General features: G+C 47.9%; 1 protein-coding gene across 2 annotated transcripts in view; it reads left to right on the top strand.

Annotated features, from left to right (window-relative positions):
• The window catches only part of HOOK2 (hook microtubule tethering protein 2), a 595,676-nt gene that overhangs the window by 113,438 nt on the left and 462,168 nt on the right, over positions 1-20,070 (top strand). For both annotated transcript variants that reach the window (XM_069604124.1, XM_069604123.1), the window contains exons 3-4: positions 9,083-9,155; positions 9,811-9,861. In XM_069604124.1, coding sequence (XP_069460225.1) covers positions 9,083-9,155; positions 9,811-9,861 — 124 coding nt within the window. The remainder of the gene's footprint in view (positions 1-9,082; positions 9,156-9,810; positions 9,862-20,070) is intronic.

Below are 20,070 nucleotides of genomic sequence, written 5' to 3'. Positions count from 1 at the left end.
AAGATTGGTATTAATACATATGGCAATTATGATTTCACCCACAGTTTTGGTTTAAAATAAGCACTGGGTGTTTTAGCGGTTTTTTTTCAGACTTCCCTTACTTTGGTCTGTGTTGGGGAAGTCAGACAGAAAAATCTGAATGATTTGGGGAATTTGGGATTTCAGACTCTCGTCCACTGAAAGGCCAGCATTGGGGAATCTAGATTAAAAAGGTTGGACTGATGGAACAAAGATACCCTGCTTTCTTAAAGAAGTTTGGGCCAGCAGGACAAAAAGGATTACCCAATTAAATTATAGGCTATAGTTTTCAGCACACACTGGGAAGGAACCTTTTTAATTTCAAATTTTAACAGCATACACCCTGTAGTGTTCTGCCAAATAGGGAATTATATTAATATTATTAGATAAATAGACTAAGGATCTACACAGCTCCCACCACGCCCACTATAAAGGGAAAGGATTCAAGGCAAGCAGATCTCTTCCCTACCCCCTCCCAGTTTGGTTTCCCAGGGCTCAGTTTTACTTACATAGCCTCAGTATTAAGATCCGGACACTCTGGAAAGATGGCGCAGGGGTCTGTCACTCCACTCTCAAAGCTGGCCTCCCGCTCTCCACCATAGGACCCAGTCAGCTTTGAGGCCTTCTAGAAATACACAGCTCCACCCAGATGCACTCTCCGCAATCTCCTCTGGAGTTTCCTTACAGCTGTCAGGTCGTAAGTTTCAGCAACCCACTGTCATTTTCTGTGTTTCTCCCCTCCTCCTAGTGCAGTCCCCTTATATAGCAGAGATGACACCACCAATTTTACAATCTTGGGAAGTACTCCCCTCCCAAACCCAACCTCCAAGTCAGGATTGGTTTAAGGGTCTGGAACAAAATATGGCAATTCCCGTTTGTAATCGCCATTTTGTTCTCCTTTCAAATGTTTTGCGAAAACGAGTTATGTATCACAACTTCATAATTTTACAAGCAACTGCGATAATATACCTATTTTCTGATTCAGCTAATCATGGCGAATGATATAAGCCAGACACCAGGTCAGTACCATGTACCACCTTTCTGCTATTTCCATAAAAAGCATAACGGTTATGAATATGCAAGTTATTATCCACATTCTAATTTTATTCTCCACCTGCTCACCAACTCTCACATTTGGAACATGTTCAGATCAGCCAGAAACCTAGTGTAACTGGCCATTACAGTTTCCCTGAGTCATAGATGGAGCAATTTTATATCACTACAATCGCCTGGAAATTACTTTAAAAAAAATGGTACGGTATAAGTCTTTGTGTTGGAAGCTTGCTCTTTGAAGTTGCTGCCCCCATTTTCACACACATTGGTCCTGCTCCAGCCAATGGAAACCTCTCCTACAGTCGATGCCTTCAGAGCCAGCTGGTCTGGCGAACACTGAATTTCAACACCTTTAGCAGGACACTTTATTGCAGTTGGTAATTAGATGGGATATTTGACCTCTATACTGGCAGTTGGAGATATTCTTGTAAAGCTTGCCCACTGCCAATAAAACTGATTCCCATGGGCTGATGTTTACCCATGAAAACGGTGGCTTTTCAAATGTTGCTGATATTTGGTATGTGAAACATAATATACATTGCATTTTGTCACCCATGCATCCTGCCTTTTCCCTGATGTTTTTCTGTGAGCAGTGATACATTTTCACATTTAAACAGCTTTTATTTGCACACACCTGTGCAAGCAGTTTGTGTCACTGTTAACAAATCCTGTTTTCCATGTGAAAGGGATCATTGGATCCTCCTTTTTGTAAATGTAAGTGCTGGTTTTCCTTTGGTAATGACAGTTGGGCCACCATTCGACGTGGCTCTTCAGTTTTACTTGAAAAAGTCCAAGCTGTTTTTGGTTTAGTGTTAAAAATCCTACTTTTCATGTGAAAGGGTCTTCAGTTTGAGGCCTTTGAATGGACCCCACACACCCCTCCCCTGTTCTTCCATGACTTTGTTGTGGAAGGGCAGAGTGGTGTTTCCACTCCAGTCTCCCCTTCCATCTCTGGTTTGGGGGTATGGGAGGTCACCCCCTTTTCTTCCTTCCTTCCTTCCTTCCTTTCCAGATGCCTGGGGTTCTCACCAGACTCATGTCTCGCGTCTAGGCTCGAAGTTATGGAGGATGGTTCTCTAATAAAAGATCGAAAAGGAATTTAAGTTTCAGTACTTTTACGCACATTTCCCCGGAAGTATTTACATCCCCATTTCACTAAAAATAATATTTTTTTCTTAATTTGTACAATAATGGCAAGTAAACTACTCCCTGTTAAATATATTCTTAGTTTCTGATTTTTTTTTTTTTTTTTTCTGGGGGATTTTTTTTCATCCTCTTCAGATGGTTTCTCTTCTCGACTTTCATTTGGCACATCCATCGAAAAGCGTGTCTGTGATGACTGCTTTTTAACTAATTGATGTGGACCCATCTGTTTGTTCTCCTTTTGGGATGCAGATCTTGTAAGCAACAGGTGATATTTTATCTACAATTTAAAAGGCACCACGCTAAAATGGGAGGAATTTCTGCTTGTTGGCCTGATTCCTTTGAAAATTGTAGAGGTCAGGAAGCTCATTATGGTCTTGATTTGTTTTATTGGGTCTTTCACAAAACCCTTGCTCTGCTTCGCGATCTTTCTTCATCCGCACCTGAATCCATTTACCTTCTGACTCGGAGTTGCTACTGGTACTGCCTTCCCAGTCTTCTAGGCGCTCCATTTCTCTGAGATGGGAATGTCTCTCAGAACCACGGGGTCTGGAGTCCTTTCGCCTGCACCAGTGTACCCACAGGGTCATTCTCTGTGGAGTTCCTTTCAGGCCCAGGAGACAGCAGAGCACCCTGTTTCCTAATCCCTCCTACCTTTCCCCTGAATATACAGAGGTTTTTAGAATGCCCTTCCTAGCCTGAGGGTCTGGCTTTTCTCCTTCAGCGAAGCAGGCCAGGTGGCCTCTTTTGCAATCGTATCCTCAGCCAATTTAACTCCCTTGACTTTCTCATCATAACAGTTTTTATGGTCTGAAGTACTTTAAGTATTATTCCTTACTTCCAGGACACACTGGTCCAGTCACTTTCCCTTCTGTGTGGTAGAGATGAATACTCGTCAATATCAGACAGGGACTGGCCACCTTGATCCAGTTGGGCTAGGCCTGGTTAAGTATAACTGCCTCTGTCACCCTGTTCTCGATAGGTGGCATACATGAGGTCAGTTCCCATTTGTGCATGAGTTGTCCGAGAGCTGCCATTTGTGCATGAGGTGTCCAAGAGCTGCTTTTTAATTGTGACACTAAGGCCTGATTAATCTCATGCACCCTGCTCTGAGCTACCAATGATCCTTTGTTTGCTGCACCTCATGCTGAAGTGATTAATTTTCTCTGTGAGCCTTGTATGCTGCGTGCATATTCAAGACGCTTTTCCTTCAGGAGACTAATCTTTCTCTTGCTCATCACTACAATTTGCTGCCTCTGATAGTTCAGCTTCTATTTGCGTCACTTGCTGTACAAGCTCGTTCCTCCTCTAATTCTGGTCCGTTCCTGAGAACCTGACTGCCCCTTTTCTACCTCCATCTTCAAATGTCATGGGTATCAGGCAGGTAGTTGGGGCAAGCTGGGTGGAGGCCTGGCAGGCCTGGCATAGGCACACACAGAACCCATAACAAATCCCTCCTTTCATTACTTCCTACTGTTTGTAGTAACTTCCTGGTTACCACTTCCTGTTGCCAAACAGGAAGTGCATGATAACTCATGAGCTCTCTAGTGTTTGGGTGTGGCTGGCTATATAAGCCGCACCCAAAATCTTCCAGTGCTTCGTGTTGCTTACTGTGAGCTGTATCGGCAACACACTTGCCGTGCTCCGGATCATCCTGCTTCTGCTTACCTGCTCCGGATCATCCTGCTTCTGCTTACCTGGTTCTTACTCCACACCGCAGCTATCACCAGTCAAGAGGTCTTCTACACCGGCACCTGTAAGAACAAAGAACCGCGTTAACACGTGCACATCAGTAACGCTGCGCATACTCGCCGAATCTTCCCGCAACGCTGGAATCCAGGTTAGTTGCACGAGCGCACAAATCCCTGTAAGGAAGAAGAGACATTATTCATGGCGCTCGCTCCAATAACGCGGACACTAATTTCACTGCGCTCTCTACGCGGTGCATACCTACCAAAAGCCTCCGTGCAAACTTAACTAACCACCAAGTCTCAAGTAGCACTGAACCCGGACTCTAGGTGCTAATACCACACAATTTCTCCTGAAAGGGAGAGACATTACCAGGTGTGCTCGAATTGAAGGCGCTGCGCAAACATACCAGCAGCTAGCTTCTACACGCAGCGCTACTCACTCACAAAAATACCGGCAAACAAAGACAATAGGACAATTTTGGACACTCAACATTCTCCGCAACGTTCACTTGTGGGAAGGACTTTCTAGCCAGTGAAGAAACTGGCGCCTTGAACTCTCTGCTTCGCTGTGAAGGCATAAAACAGCGTTTGGCATCGAACTCGGCCCCGAACTCGGCCTACAGACATTGGCACCAATCATATGAGTGAATCGCGCCCCTGCAAATGCAGGATGGAGTGCACACCCTACTAAAGATCAAGGTAAGCCCATGGGGGACATCACAGCACACAGTAAAGAGAAGGGAAGGGCCCAGGGGAATCGGGTGAATTCAGGTCTGAGTGTACACCTTGTATTTGACAGGTATTTGTCTGGGTGAAACGGGTGAAGTGAAGACTCTGGGTCAAGGGTGGCTTGTCCATCACTCCTGCAGAGACACAGGTGAGTGTGACATCAAATTATTTGTCCTCTAATAGGACGCTGTTATCCTGATTCAAGAGGTCTTCTTCCTGAGCCAGCTGCATTCTCGGTTTCAGAGTACTTACCTGCTGATGTATCTGATCAGTCATTTTGGGAATCAACCCCTTTGATGATTGACTATTTCAAGTTTCTATTGTTTTATTTCTGATTGGAATGTGATAATGTCCTCCGAAAAGACTCTATTCTGAGCAGCCTGGTCATTTAGCTTGTGTTGCAATGCGCTCAGATTTTCTACACAATTTGTATGTGCATTTTTCAGTGAAAAAACTGTTTCACGTTCTGCACTCTTTTGCCAACGCTCTTCTACTAACGGCAAATGAAAATATAGCTGAGCAGTTAGCTGAGGCATTTGTATCCACTCATCACGAGCAGTTGTGGTCATATAAAATGCCACATGGGCTTTGTGCAATATTCCACCTTCAAACCAAATATCATTGCTTACTGAGGTAACCTCCCGCACAATTCTGGTTTGCCAGTCCTGCATCGTCCTCAGCCCACTCTCCTTTATGAGCTAATTTAGCTATGGGATGCTCCCTGCCGTCACCAATTTATACAGTAGTCATTTTCACAATTGGCCTTTTGCACCTTAGTGAAACTTTCATTATGCAGGAGCAACAATCGCCCTGCTCCTGCTTGATTGTCTCACCCAAATAAATTCTTACATTCTTATGTTTCACCTATACACTTCCCTGGATCTCAGGGTTCAAGTCCTTGCAGCACTTTAACAGAAAAAAAGATTACCCCCACCCCCCCACATTTATGCAATTGCATCAAAATGAATAGTCTGTCACAGTGTACTTGTCATGGACCAGAAATAGGCAGCTAAATCCCAGCCACGGGCCCCCAATTTGTAACGGTTTGAGAAGCCACCCTCAACACAGGGATTTCCTTCCATCCCCTCTTAGTTGTGACGCAACAAACTGTTAATGGATTCTTTTCTTTAGCCCTACTTCAGACACAGATCATGCCCCTTGTATCCCTCCTCCAGAGCGAAAAATGAGCCAAGAACCAGGCCGGTGTACGGGGATATATTGGTATTTATTTACATTAAAGAATTTACCCCGTAGTGTTCTGCCAAATGGGGAATTAATTAAATTCCTATTTTTTTAATGAAATGGGATAAGGATCTACGCAGTTGTGACCCCCCCCCACCTTCTTCCCCCCCATTACCCCCGACCGCCCACTAAGGGAAAGGATTCAAGGCAAGCAGACTGACTACCCATCGTTTGGTTTCCCAGGGCTCAGTTCTACTTGCATAGAAAGCCTCTGTTTCTAAGTTATGGGATGCCAGCTGGAAAGATGGGGCAGGTGTCTGGTCACGCCACTCTCAAAGCTGGCCGTCCGCTCTCCACCACTGGACCCAGTCAGCTTTGAGGCCTTCCTAGAAATGGACTGCTCCACTCAGGTGCACGCTCAGTAATCTCCTCTGGTGTTTCCTTACAGCTGTCAGATGGTTAGTTTCAGCAGCCCTCTTTCTCTCTCTTTGTGTGTCTCCCCTCCTCCTAGTGCAGTCCCCCTTGTATCTCGGGGATGACACCACATATTTTTCAATTTTTGTGTAGTATCCTGCTATAATTCCAGCAACAAGGATTGGAAAGGTACCTGTCTCTCTCCTCCCAAAACCAGCCTCCAAGTCAGGATTGGTTTAGCAATCTGGAGCAACATATGGCATTTCCCATTTGTAATTGCGTTTTGTTCTCCTTTCAATATTTTGGCAAAAATTAGTTATGTATCACAACTTAATAATTTTACTAGCAGCTGCCGTAATATACCGATTTTCTTTTGTTTTTCTTTTTTTTTCTTCGGTTTATCTAATCATGAGGAATTAGATAAGCCGTCCACCAGGTCTGTTCTACATAGCACGGCCATGTGGCAACTTTTTGCAGTTTCCATTAAAAGCATTTAAGTTATTACCCATATCCCTAATTTTATTCTCCACCCGCTCACCAACTCACATTTGGAACATGTTCAGATCAGCCAGAAACCTAGTTTAACTGGCATTTACGGTTCCCTTGGTCGCAGGTGGAGGAATTTTATATCGCTACAATTGCCTGGGAATTACATAAAGAAATTTACACAAATTTAATCTGTATGGCTTATGGTTGCTGAGAAAAAGGCCTAAATGATTAAGCCCTTCTAAATTAATTTTTGATTTTCATGTGGTACAAATGGCCATCGTCCCGCCTTCCATCCATTTCTCACTGGGCCAGTCTGTACCTAGAGCTTTTATTTTTTTTTAATCTATTTTTTTGGGGGGGGGGAGTCTGTATCATTTTCTGTGTACCTATTGGCTATGCTCCAGCCAAGGGGAACTTCTACTACAGTCTATGCCTTCAGAGCCAGCAGGTCTGGAGAACGCTGAATTTCGACACCTGTAGCAGGGCACTTTATTGCAGTTGATTAATTAGATGCAAGATGAGACATCCAGACTGGCAATAGGAGATTTCCTTGTGAGGTGTGCCTCAGCCAGCAAAAGGGTTTACCTTGCGCTAACACTTTTACATGAAAAAAAGTGGCTTTTCAAATGTCACTGGTTTTTGGTATGTGAAACCTAATATACATTGAACTTTGTCACCCGCGCATCATGTCTTTTCCCTGACGTTTTTCTGTGAGCAGGGATGTATTTTCACTTTTAAACTGCTTTTATTTGCACACACCTGTGCATGCCTTTTTTTTTTATAATTTTTTTTTTTTTTTTTTTTTTTGGTCCCTGTTAATCTTTGCTTCCTCCTTTTTGTGAATTAAAATGCTGTTTTTCCTTTGGTAATGACAGGTAGGCCCCTTTTCCACATGGCTCTTCAAATTTACTTGAAAAAGAAACAAAGGCCAAGCTGTCGTCTTTTCAGTGTTGAAAATCCTGCTGTTCATGTGAAAAGGACTTCGGTTTGGGGCCTTTTGAATGCACCCTCATCGGTCCTTTGGGATGAAATCCATCGGGGGGGGGGGTCAATCTGACCTCCCTGAAACTTCTCTTACCTAACCGCAGTATTAAAGAATCGTTCTAAACTTTTAACTTTGACAATGTCTGCCTTACTTGGTTCTTTTGCCCAAAGGCCCTGGCCACCCAGTGTCCCAACTGACTTTGAGACCCTCAGCCCCAAATTCTAAAGTAAAGGTTGCCTAGAAGTTATCCTTGTTGCATTCATTTGAAAGTGGATTAAATAATTGATTTGCTAAGTTGAATGCTACTCTGACTACTTACATGTTTTATCATCTAAAGTCTAGCAGTGCATGGAGTAATGCGCAACCCATGTCTTATTGTATATATGTGAATGTTTACTGACTGGAAATCCTTGTAATGTGTTAGTTGCCTTAGTGTTTAATATTTTTTTTAATAATTACAAAACTACAATATGTACGTTTATTCTTGACTATAAGGGTGCTCTGGTGTCTTACGTACAGCCCTTCTCCCTCGTAGACCAAGCCTGGCTGCTCGACCATAGCTACCAAACCTTTTGGGTAGGTCAGGCCAAACCTAAGAGTTGGAGCCCTGTACATCTAAGAGTGAGTCTTCTACAGTCCTACCACAGGTGGAGTTAGTAAAACGTCCTAACGGTGTCTTTCTGTTCTACATCTGCATCCTGCATTGCAATGTCCCCAAAATATTGTCCTAATCTGTGCTCGTCAACATACAGCTTTGCTCTTGCCACATTATTTTGCTTTTACCAGAGTGCCTTTGCTCCATACATGCTGTGGGTTTCATAGCTGAAGTGTCTCTGCAAAATGAGATTTGTGCTTCATTGTGAATTGTCTGTCATATTCAGAGATGAATATTAAGTTGGGATAGTTGGGAGCTAAAAGCAGCTCCTTGGTGTCCATTAACCAGTGACTAGGAGCTACCACTGGGGCACATGGAGCAAGTTCATGGCATTTTCCAAATCTAGCTTCCGCATAAATTGCGGACCTATAATTGTGTACCTTATTTGTAATCCCTTCTGCTTCAAATGTGCTTTTCTGAATTCACAAAGGTGTGTTTAAGCATCAGATGGCCTGGGAAGCAAAAACGAGTTCCTGGTAGCTGTTGAGCACCAAGCTAACCATACTCTTTTAGGCCACAAGCCAGTGCGAAATAGCTCCCCCCGTTTCTCTCAATTTAGAACCCTGCATATTCTGTATCCCCTTACAGCCTCTCCCTAGGTCCTTTTGAAGTGGTTGAAAATGTACAACTAAAACTAAATGGTGATCTTGCAGAATTTGGTGTGCTCGTTTGACTCAAGTCTGTTTGGTTGTCTAACCCCTTGCTTCTTTGTCTCCAATCCAGAGACCCTGCCTGGTTCAATGAGGCCTGGTTACAACGCATTAAAGAGGAGGCCGGTGACAACTGGAGGCTGAAGGTATTGCTACAGCTATAAACCGGCATAAAAGGTTGTGGAATGTCTTTGTGGGGAGGATGAACAAGCAGAGGGGGAAAGTCGTAATGGGAGCAGTACCCAGGCACCTAAATCACTTGGTGAAAGTGCTGTAGCTTTGGACAGACCAACATTAGCTGTACCTTCTGTAGGGTGTTTGCAGAGCTCTAGCTACCATTTATGAGAGCACTGCAGCTCTTCCTAGTACGGAAGATACTGGACATTGGGCAGATTACAGAAGATGCTGCTTGAAAGGCCTTTGTGTAGAGTGCTGAAGGCATGGCTGTTCATTCAGAGTTGGTTCTTCTATAAACACCTGCTCTGCAATAGCACCGATCAGCTTCTGGACACCCCATGATCTTGCACGTATATTTCCCAAACCCAGGCTTCATGAAACTATCATTTTCTATTCTCCTTGTAAAAGTTGCTTTTCACCAACATTTACAATGTGCATTGAAGCTAAATCTGGTTGTGGCAAATTATTTTGTATGATAACTTGCTGATGCAATTGCTGTAACTCGGCACATAGATGCCAATCCATGGAGCTATTTGGAGCTCTGTGATAAGAACATGCTATCCTGCAACTGCATAATCATCCTAGATTAAAGAAAACTAACTCCTTCTCTCTTCTTGTCCTTAGTTGAGTAACCTAAAGAAGGTTCTGCAAAGCATACTGGAGTACTATCAAGATGTGAGTATATTGATAGACACCTAGTGAGTGGCCGGTGAGTTTGTTTCTATACTGCTACTTGGTGATGTGAGACGTCGTCTCAGCCTTATATTCTGGATTTGGCACGCTAGAAGCTTAGGCCTTACCTCGGATCATTCTGGGGTAGAGCAGGTCAGATTAACTCCTAGAAGCAGAGCACACTGGACATGAATACAGGATAAGAGTAGATTATTGAAAAAAATAATTGGCAGTACAAAAGATATCATGAAAATAAACATTATCTAGTTATTGGTAAGTGTCGTCCATCACAAAGTCAAAGATCCTCTAGAACATTCAGGTACAACGTTGAATATTTAGCCTCGAGGGCTACCTGTGGACTTCTGTAGACACAACTGGGGTGTTCTTTCCAATAGAAAACCATGGCTGTGATGACTAACCTCTGAGATGAGATACTGGCTCTGGTGCGGGCTAGTACCACAATGGCAAGTTTAGGGTTGGGGTGTTGGGGGAGCCACTGTTATAGATAGAACATTGTTGCATAGTTGCCTTTTGAAAGACATTTGGACACTGGGACCATTGTGTTTTGGGTATTGATGTTAACTACAACTGACAGACAATGCTCGGGTCTATGGCAAATTGAGTGTTTAACAGTTGCAGTTAATGGTTTGCTGGTGCTGCAATTCCTCTGTTACAGAGAGAATCTCCACTACAAAGAACTGCTGTGGAGCCCCTGGTGATGCTCTGTGCAAAAGAGATGAACTGCAGTGCAGCTGTTTAAAGTTATTCCTTGGTTGTTGGTAAAACGTAAGGTAATTCAGATAAGGGAGACTTGTCCTGCAGTTAATTTCTAATCATTTTAAACATTTTAGTGTTCTTGATCCAGGTGGATCGCTCTCAAGTAAAGCACTGGTCTCTGATATGAGGGCAGCCTGCACTCTTGCAACTCTGAATCCCATGGCAGAGCTGACTTGGACTCTTATTCTTCTAAGGTTGACAAATAAACGATTACAGTAGTAATGCCTCCCTTGTAATTCAGCTGTTAGAAGCTGGAGGACTACAGAAGGAATCGATCTCTATCTATTAAAATATGAAGTGCTGTAAGGATTATTTAAGTAGGTCTCTGGTAACCACTACAGGCAAGGGTGTCCCTGCAGATTACTGTTGCTGTTGGTGTCTGCTACTCCAGTTTCTTTTTGATGGGTCAATTGCAGGCTGGAGCAGCAACGCCTCTTGAGAGTTTGTGACGCTGCTTTGCCCACATGGACCAAGGGGAGGTATTGCTGGGCTTTTGGATCCCTCCGGTCACTTGCAGTTGTCTCTAGACCGTGGCAGAGCTTTGCTGTTGGAGCAATTTTTCGGACTCTGTCACAAGTTCTGCACTGTTAGGAAGGAGCCTCCTGGGGTTAAATATGAACATACAGAATAGGGTAAGGGGGGGGGTGGAGGAGAATAGCAGAGAACAGACCAAAATCAGTGGGGTGGCGGGCCTCTCTGCTACCAAACACACATTCAAACTATTGATGCCCAGCCAGGCTGACATATTCAGATTTCTCTGGCTTCTTCTTGGTCTTTCTCATGTGTGGATTCAGGTTTGAGACTAGTAACCACCCTCCTATATGGCAACTTATATGTCCCACTGACGTCCTAACAAAACAACATCTAGCTGTGGGACTAGTTACTGTATTTACAAAGAGTTTCCTTGTAGGGCTAATCCATGGATATACAGTAGGCTGTACCCCGCACACCCCCTTCTCCACACACTATTAATTCAGGCTGCCATTAACCAGTAATGCCCACACATCCATCCATTCTTTGAAACTTGCACATGGAACAGCATTCCTTTATGTACCTTATCCATGAGCAGTTTAGGGCATTTTGAGGTAGGTGGGGGGCTTATTAAGGTTTCACGTCCCCATAAGGCCTTGCATGAGGACTCCTGGGCTATTTGGAAACGTTGGTAAACCAGTGAAGAAAAACAAAAAACTAAGGGACATGGCACCAGGGAGTCGCGGTTTAGGACATTTGACCTCACAGGTGTGCTGATCAAAACAAAGCATGGCTTTGACAGTTGCAGTAATCTGTGCAGTATGAAGTCTGTGCCGGGTTCTGTAAGTGCAGGATGGTCAACCATGCCATTCTGCTCGACTGTCTCTATGATAACCTGGGTATCACCGATCGGGCCCTGACCTGGCTGACCTCTTTCCTCTCTGACCGACCCTCCCAGGTCCAACTTGGGTCCTTCCTCTATCTCTACCTGTGGTGTTCCCCAGGGGTCTAACCACTCTCCCTGGCTTTTCAACCAATACCTGGCACTTCTTGCCCACTGCATTGCCGCTCTCTGCCCCAGCGTTCAGTGTTATGCGGATGACACTCAGCTCACTTTCAGGCTCCCTTCTGCCACTTCTTCTCCCTCTCTCATCTGACTGTCTGCCATCCAGGAGTGGTGTGCCACCACCAATCTCTTCCTTAATGCCAGTAAGACTGAGATTCTCCTCATTGGCACACCTGTGCCCTCCTTTCCTGGCACTCTGGCTGGCCTCTCTTGGCCCTCGTCCTGCTAGCACCTGTGAAGCTAAAAACCTCAGGGTCATCTTCGACTCCAGACTTTCCTTCTCTCCTCACATCTCTAGTCACATTACCAGCTGCACCTCCTCAGAGGTATTCTTCCTTTCTTCTCCTTCCCCCAGAAGTTCACTGTCTCCAGAGCTCTGTTCTCTCTAGGCTGGACTATTGCAACAGCCTCTTTCTAAACATGCCTCCCTCTACTCTCTGCAACTCATCCAAAACAGGACTTTGAGACTTGTCCTTGGCCTCATGCCCAGGGATCATATCTCTCCAGGACTGAAATCTCTGCACTGGCTCCCAGAGTGGCGGCAAGCATTACGTTCACACCCCTCTGCATTGTCCACAAGGTCTTCTGGGGCCTGTGGCCCTCAATACCTTCAACTCTCTTCTTAAATATCTTCCTTCTCGGGTACTTCGCTCATCCGCCTCCAACTCCCTCAGGGTTAGTCACTTCTCCAAGCAGCGAGTTGGTGATAGATCTTTCTTCTGCTGTGGCCTCCCTCTGGAGCAGCCTTCCGGCCTCTCTGCAACTTGAGGAGAACCATCTCCGGTTTCAGAAGCACCTCCAAGACCTTTCGCTTTGCTTCTGCTTTCTCTCCTCCTCTCTCCTGGCTGAATCTGAAACTGCACTGGTTTACCTGGCTACCCTTTGATCACGGGCCGGGGCAGAGTATTGCATCTTGTCTTTCGAGAATTGAAAGGGGACGTCGACATGGGCATGCTTGTAACACTATTCCTACATGACGTGTAGTGTACCCAAGCTCCCTCGCCTGTCGAGGTCCCTCGGATTGTTTTTTTCCACCCAGCATACTTGTCGCCTTGATGCAGGGAGCTCATCAAAGACTTTGCGTATTGTCCTATCGACATTTTATGTCGAATAATTATATAAAATAATCAAATCACCCTATCCGTCCCTTATTTCGACGGCTGTTACGGACCTCCGCCGAAGACCTTCATAACTCGACGGATGGTGATCCAGTCGGCCCTGCCTACCACGTGGCCGGGCCTTCGCCCGCCTATACAATAGGGAGAGTGGGGTTGGGGTGGACATTTCTATACAAAGTGAGAATGCCTTTTCCCCTCCTCTTTCCCTTTTGGTCGTCGTCACTCTACGCCTCCTCAGCTATGGAGAGGACTCCATTTAAGTTTTACCCTCTGTGTAAGAGCAAATTCCCTTGGAAAGATGAGCACAGACGGTGTAACGAGTGCTTGCCCCTCGATCACAAAGAAGGATGCGCGGCTTGTAAGTTCCTCTGTCGTAAGACTTTAAAGGAGCGTAGAGACAAGCGGTGGTTGGCCTACGGTATGTCAAAGGACACATTTTCTCCCGCTGCCACTGAATGTGACGACGGTGAGAGTGACGATCACACCTCTGAACCGGAGGTTGTTGACCTTTAGACGGAACGCTCGTGTTCTGCATCGTCTGTCCCTGGCACCCCGGATTAGGCACTGCCATGGGGAAGTCGCACCCCGGCGACAGACGAACATGTACACAGCACACAACCCCAAGTCAAACTTCAGCTAAGTCGAAGAAGACTTCAGCGCCAACGGATACACCGGAAGCTCCGGTGGCATCCACCGACCCTCTGGATAGGCAGCCCTCCCCGCAGCCACATATGCGCCTAGCGACCGGGCCATCGAAAACAAAGGGCGCTGCCCCTAATATATCAGGTTCCGTCGAGACGAATCACAAGAAGGTGTCCTTCGATGATAGGGTTCCAGTTCCGCCGAAGAAGGTGTTCGCAGATGACAAAGCCCCAGCACTGCCAAAGAGGATGCCCTCACAATCGCAGGCTGAAGCTAAGCGCCTCCCGACGGCGGAGGATGTCGCTGACAGCTTAGCTAGGATTGTTGCTGCCGATTCTCAGAAGCGGCAGCCCAGGGATACTCCGAGGCCTATGGCAAAGGCCAAGGATCTGCCGAGCTCCAAGGATGGCCTGAGGGGGGGGGGGGGTACCGGAACCCACCCATACATCCAAGGAGCAGCACAGACGTCTCACCGCTGTCGGTACCTCAAGAGGAGGTCTCTGAGAGCGAAGGGCTGTTCTCGATGATTAAACTAAAATCTCGACGCTTTTCGACGGATGAACGAGTTCAAGACCCTTTTCCACCTCTAGATCATTCTAGGTCCTCGGTTTGGACTACAGAAAAGTTTGAGAACTGCATGCAAAGGCTAAACAGGTTTGTTTACCGTTCAGAACAACCTACACCAAGGAAACCAAGGGTAGAGAGCCCTGTGGACCCCAAAGCTACATTTCCAAGTCTTTTTGACCCCTCTTTAGAAGAGGATTACTCCTACGTCCCGTCCTCCTTCCTCTATACTTATGGGACATCTATCCGTCCTGTGGGACGGGACCAGAGCACTTTGTAAAAAGCATCCAAAAATGTTGCAAACATTTGTCCTGCCTCTTGCGTGTGGCCCGGCACGCGGCTGCAAGCCCGCCGACCTTGGCTCCGCATCGCTCATCGGTCCTTTTCTCTGCTCGTTCAGGACTGGATGCACTTGCATCCGCGGAAGATTTTCTTCCCTCTTTCCTCTCTGGCTCTCGCTAGCGATCGTGTACTAGTCTGTCTGTCTTTCAAACTAGACTTTCCTGATTGTTCATCGTGTCACCGACAGTTCGCGGGCGGATCCCCATCCTCTTTGGGTCCGGATTACTGTTGGGACTCCTGTTTTTACTTTGATTCCCTTTCGGTCCGGGCACTTCACCGTCGGTTGGAGCGGTGGGAGGAGGTGTTCCGGGCAACTCCTCCTTTGCATTTTCAAGCGTTTATCGACGTAAAGAAGAAACGCCTGGTAAGTGCTTTACTACTTCCCGAGCCGATCATCGCTCTGTCACCGGGGATTGCCCTGAGGTGCCCGTTGGGCCTAATAGTTGTACCAGAGTTTTCTCCGAGGGTCTCCATAAGTGGCCTGTGGATACCGGAGTATGCTCCGAGGCCCCTCATGTGGGGGCTGCTTGTAGACCCAGTTCTACTGAGTCGTGGGGTATCGGAGCTTGCTCGAGGCCTCTTTATCGGCTTCCCTCAAATAATACCGGAGGTTCACCCGAGCCCTCAGTGGGGCTTGGTGTTACCGAATGGATGTTCGAGGCCCGCGCTAGTAAGGCTGTTACCGGACCTGGGTCTGAGGTCCCTGGTACAGAGGCTAAAGCTACCAACATTTCTGAGAGGCCTGGCAAAGTCTTGTCGCTGAAGGTTGTTCCTCACCATTCCCGCTCTTGCGGCGATGCCAGATCTGTTGAGGGGGCAAAGAAGGAAAGTGCTTCTTTTACCAGCAGTGCCGAGGTCCTTCCTGGGAAGGCTCATTTGGCAATTGGTATGTCGCAGACACCTTCCAGGCCTCATAGTCCCGGCTCTGCCCAGGTTCCTTATGTTAAGGCTAAAGTTAAGACCCCTGATCCACCGACTGGGAACCCTGCCTCACTTCCTCATGTGCCGCGGTTTCCCCTCAGGTGATGATAAAATGGCGGCATTTCCCGACACGACCACAGCAGCCATTTTGGGCGCTACCCCCTACAACTATGCCGTCGGCCTCAGGTGTAGGGCTTGGCGCTGTGGGTGAACATGGGGTTCCTTGTGTGCATCCTTATCGGCCAGTCTATGATTGGAACGCTCGGATGCCCCTTACACACAATGTTTTGTTGCCTGCGGGGTCGGCACCTTTGATTTTTGTGGATACGTTGGGTGATGTGCCAGTGTGGCACCCTTCCCCGTTACGTCCCTGGAATTATCCTCCTCATGAGAGGCCCCCTCTGGTTCCAAAACAGTCCCTGGAGGACTCCTTTTTGGCAAATTTCAGACGCTCGTGCGTACCGACCCCATGAGTGAACATTTCAAAGGGCTTTTTAGGGAGATATGTCCGCCCGCGCCTACGGCTCCACCCGTTCCTCTGGTGGTCCTGCGGCGCCTCCCTTGCCTACGGTGCCTTCCCCGACCCTTCCGCCTTTACCCCCATTGTCCCCCGTGGACAAGGCAGTGGCTGACACGGCTCAGCAGGATTCTGACCTGTCGGATGACGCGTAGGGCGATCAGGACAAGGAGGATCTGCTTCGCTCTATTAGAGCTTTCCATGAACAGGTACTTGACATGTGCTTCTTGGATGTTCCGGTGCCTGAGGCACCCGCGCCGCAGGAGGGCATGCTTTCTGGGGTGTTCACCCTGTCTCCTTTGGAGCGTACTGGCCTGTTCTGGCAGAAGCCACACTCTGGACTTCTCGTCAATAAGAAAATTGACGTGCGATACAGGCTGCATTCTTCTGAAGAGGTGGCTTTGTCGACTTGTCCGCCCCCCTCCTCCACAGTGGTGGCTGCAGCTACCTTACGGTCCTGGCCTGCAGCATCCTCTTCCACGACGGCTACTCGGGTTCTGGGAAAGGAGGACAAGCTTCTCGACTCCCTTGGGAGGAAGATTTTCGCTATCTCTGCCTTGCCGCTCCGGCAGGCCAATGCCGAACTAGTGTTAGCGGGGCTAATATGCGGCTGTGGAAAGGAATTGAGGTGTCCATTCCGGTCGAAAAGCTGGAGTATTTTGAGACGGGCTTATCTGACGCCAGGGTCTTGGCCCAGGATCTCCTGGAGGCTGCGGCTCACCACGTAGACACATCGGCTCGGGGCCTTATGCTGAGGGTTGATAACTCAACGACAGCCGTGGCTACATGCCACCAAGTTTTCGAAGGAAGTACAGGACAAGGTGTTGGACCTTCCGTTTGACGGTAAGGAGCTGTTTCATTCTACTATGGATGTAGTGCTGACCAAGAAGGATAGCACGTAGACCGCTAAGTCCTTGTCAGTCCTGGTTAAAACCCCTTTTAAAACCCAGAGACCGCTGTCGCAAAGTCGGCCCTCCTCTGGTTTCAGGGGCGTCCTTGACCGGAAATCTCGTAGAGTGGATACCCCTTCGGCGAATAACTGCCAGAGGCAAAAACTGACTCGGGTTTTCTCCCGCTCCTCAGCCTCCTCCTCAGGTTCAGGTGGCAATGCCACTGAAAAACCTACAAAATGAGGGTTCTCCGCGCTTGCACAAGACCCCGGTGGGAGGACGCATTGCGTCTCATTGCGAGGCGTGGCAGACCATCACCGAAGACTGATGGGTCTTGTCAGTCGCTTGGGCGGGCTTACGCTTACCCCTACCCCCACCCTGCAACCCTCCTTTACCGGCTGTCGGGATCGCCCTCCCTGAATGCCGAGGTGCAGAAGCTTCTTCGAGGGGAGGGCTTCTACTCCTGGCTGTTTACGGTGCCCAAACCCAACCAGGCTGGCCTGCGCACCATCCTAGACCTTTCCCAGTTGAATCTTTTCGTACCCCAAGAGAAATTCAAGATGATCACGCCTAGCCAGAAACGTTCTTCCTTGCAGATGGGCGATTGGCTCAGCGTGGTGGATCTTCAGAATGCGTACATGCATATTCTGATTTGGAATCCACACAGGAGATATCGCTGTTTTCTCTTTGGGAGAGGAGAACTTCCAGTTTCGAGTGCTTCCTTTTGGCCTCAGCTCGGCGCTGCGTGTCTTCACGAAGATGTTGGTGATTGTGGCCTATCTTCGTCTGCAGGGTATCCATGTGTATCCGTATTTGATTTGGACGACTGGCTCTTACGCAGTCCTTGCCCGTTGAGAGCCGCAAGCAATCTTCAGTCTCTCCTAGAGCTCCTGTTCCATCTTGGGCTGTCAGTGAACTGGCGGAAATCTTCCATGATGGTCTTGCAGGACTTGATTTTCCTGGGTTTTCGCTGGAACATGATTGACTGCAGAGTGTACCTGACCGGGGACAGAATGGCGGATCTGAAGCCACGTGTCAGAAGTTTGTGCAGTCGGAGAGCATGTCGGCCTGGTGGTTCCAGAGGCTTCTGGGCCTCATGGCCTCGTGCGTGTTGGCTCTTCCTCTTGCTTGTCTCAAGATGAGGCGAACTATGGCTCTTCGGAGTTCTTGGCGTCAGGCTGTGGATCCGGACCCCAAGTTGAGAATGATTCCGGCTTCCATGAGAGTGGACCTGGAGTTGTGGTCATCTCTCAGCAACCTGTCGGTGGGTGCGGGGTTGCAGGCCCCAGCCCCTACAGTGACGGTCATGACGGACTCCTCCCTTCTGGGTTGGGGTGCGACGTTGGATCTTCTTCAGGTCTCTGATCTTTGGTCGTCTCAGGACAAGCTCCTCCACATAAATCTGGAGCTTCTGGCGATCTTCCTAGCGCTCAGGGCGTTCCGACCGATCATTGCCAACAAGGTGATCCTTATACGCACGGACAATGTGGTGTCGATGTATTACATCAAACAAGGGGGAACCAAGTCCCCCCCCCCCCCCCTCCCCATCTCGTGGACCTGTCATCCAGATTTGGGAATGGGCTTTTCTACATGGTGTTTAGCTGCTTGCAGTGCACACGCGCCCGTATGCCCCTGGGCCTGGTTGCGCTTTATAAATAATACAAATACATCCCGGGCTAGCTGAATGTCACAGCGGATGCCCTCAGCCGGCAGACAATGGTCAGCTACGAGTGGGAGTTTAAGGCGGAGGCCCTCATGGATTTTGCTGCGTTGGGGCACACCGGAGGTGGACCTCTTTGCTACGGCGGTAAACAAGAAGCTTCCTCAGTATGCCTCCTGAAGGGGGCTGGGAGCCTCCTCTCTGGGGGATGCTCTCGAGATTCCATGGCACAACATGAGAGCTTATGCTTTCCCACCTCTGCCTCTAGTTCACCGAGCCGTTGGCAAATTGAAGAACTCAGTGAACTGTTCTCTCCTACTCAGCCCCGTGGTGGCTGGCCAGGTTTTGGTTCCCAGAACTTCCTGTCGGTGTGTCCACCGATCAGGCTTCCGGTGACCCCTGATCTTCTTCACCAGGGGGGGGGGAACAGCAGCTGTGGCACCCCTCCCCACAATCGCTCAGCTTGGTGCCTGAGTTCAAGTCTTTAGAACATCTTAACTTGTCTGCGGATAACATGCGTATTATCCAGGAGGCCAGGAAACCCTCGACTAGGTCCCAGTACAGAAGCAAATGGCTCAGGTTCCATCATTGGTGTTTAGGCAAGCAGTTGGACCCAATGGGGAGGCTACAATTGACACGGTACTGTCCTTTGTATCCTTCTTAGCGGAGTCGTGTGTCCACGGTCTGTCATGCAGAACTTACCTTTCAGCGGTTTCTGCTTACCTTTCTACGGACCAATGCTCTTACTCTCTGTTTAACCCAGTGGTTAAGAGGCATTTTGCAGGCTTGACAGGCCTCTATCCTCCCAATTCGTAGTCCACATCCGACGTGGGATCTAAATGTGGTCCTGACGGCGTTGTGCCATAAACCTTTCGAACCAATGGCCACGGTGGACCTAGAGTACCTATCCTGGAAAGTGTCCTTTCTGGTCGCTGTTATGTCAGCAAGGCGGGTGCGTGAGCTCCAGGCCTTGTCGGTGGAGCATCCCTTTTTGGTCTTTCACAAGGATAAGGTGGTCCTACAGACAAATCCTGCTTTCCTGCCGAAGGTGGCATCTGAGTTCCATCTGAATCAGCCGATCTCCCTGCCGGTCTTTTTTCCAAACCCTGCCTCAGAGGTAGAAGGGGTTTTGCATTGTCGCGATGTCAGAAGGGCTATCTGGACAGAACATCCGAGTTTAGGAATTCTTCTCAACTGTTTTGTGACCTTTGGTAACCCACAAGGTAAGCGGGCATCTAAGGCGA

The sequence above is a fragment of the Ambystoma mexicanum genome, chromosome 3q (assembly GCF_040938575.1).
Source record: "Ambystoma mexicanum isolate Mex_15411 chromosome 3q, UKY_AmexF1_1, whole genome shotgun sequence".
Classification (NCBI taxonomy): Eukaryota; Metazoa; Chordata; class Amphibia; order Caudata; family Ambystomatidae; genus Ambystoma; species Ambystoma mexicanum.
This window is presented reverse-complemented; position numbering and strand designations above follow the sequence as displayed.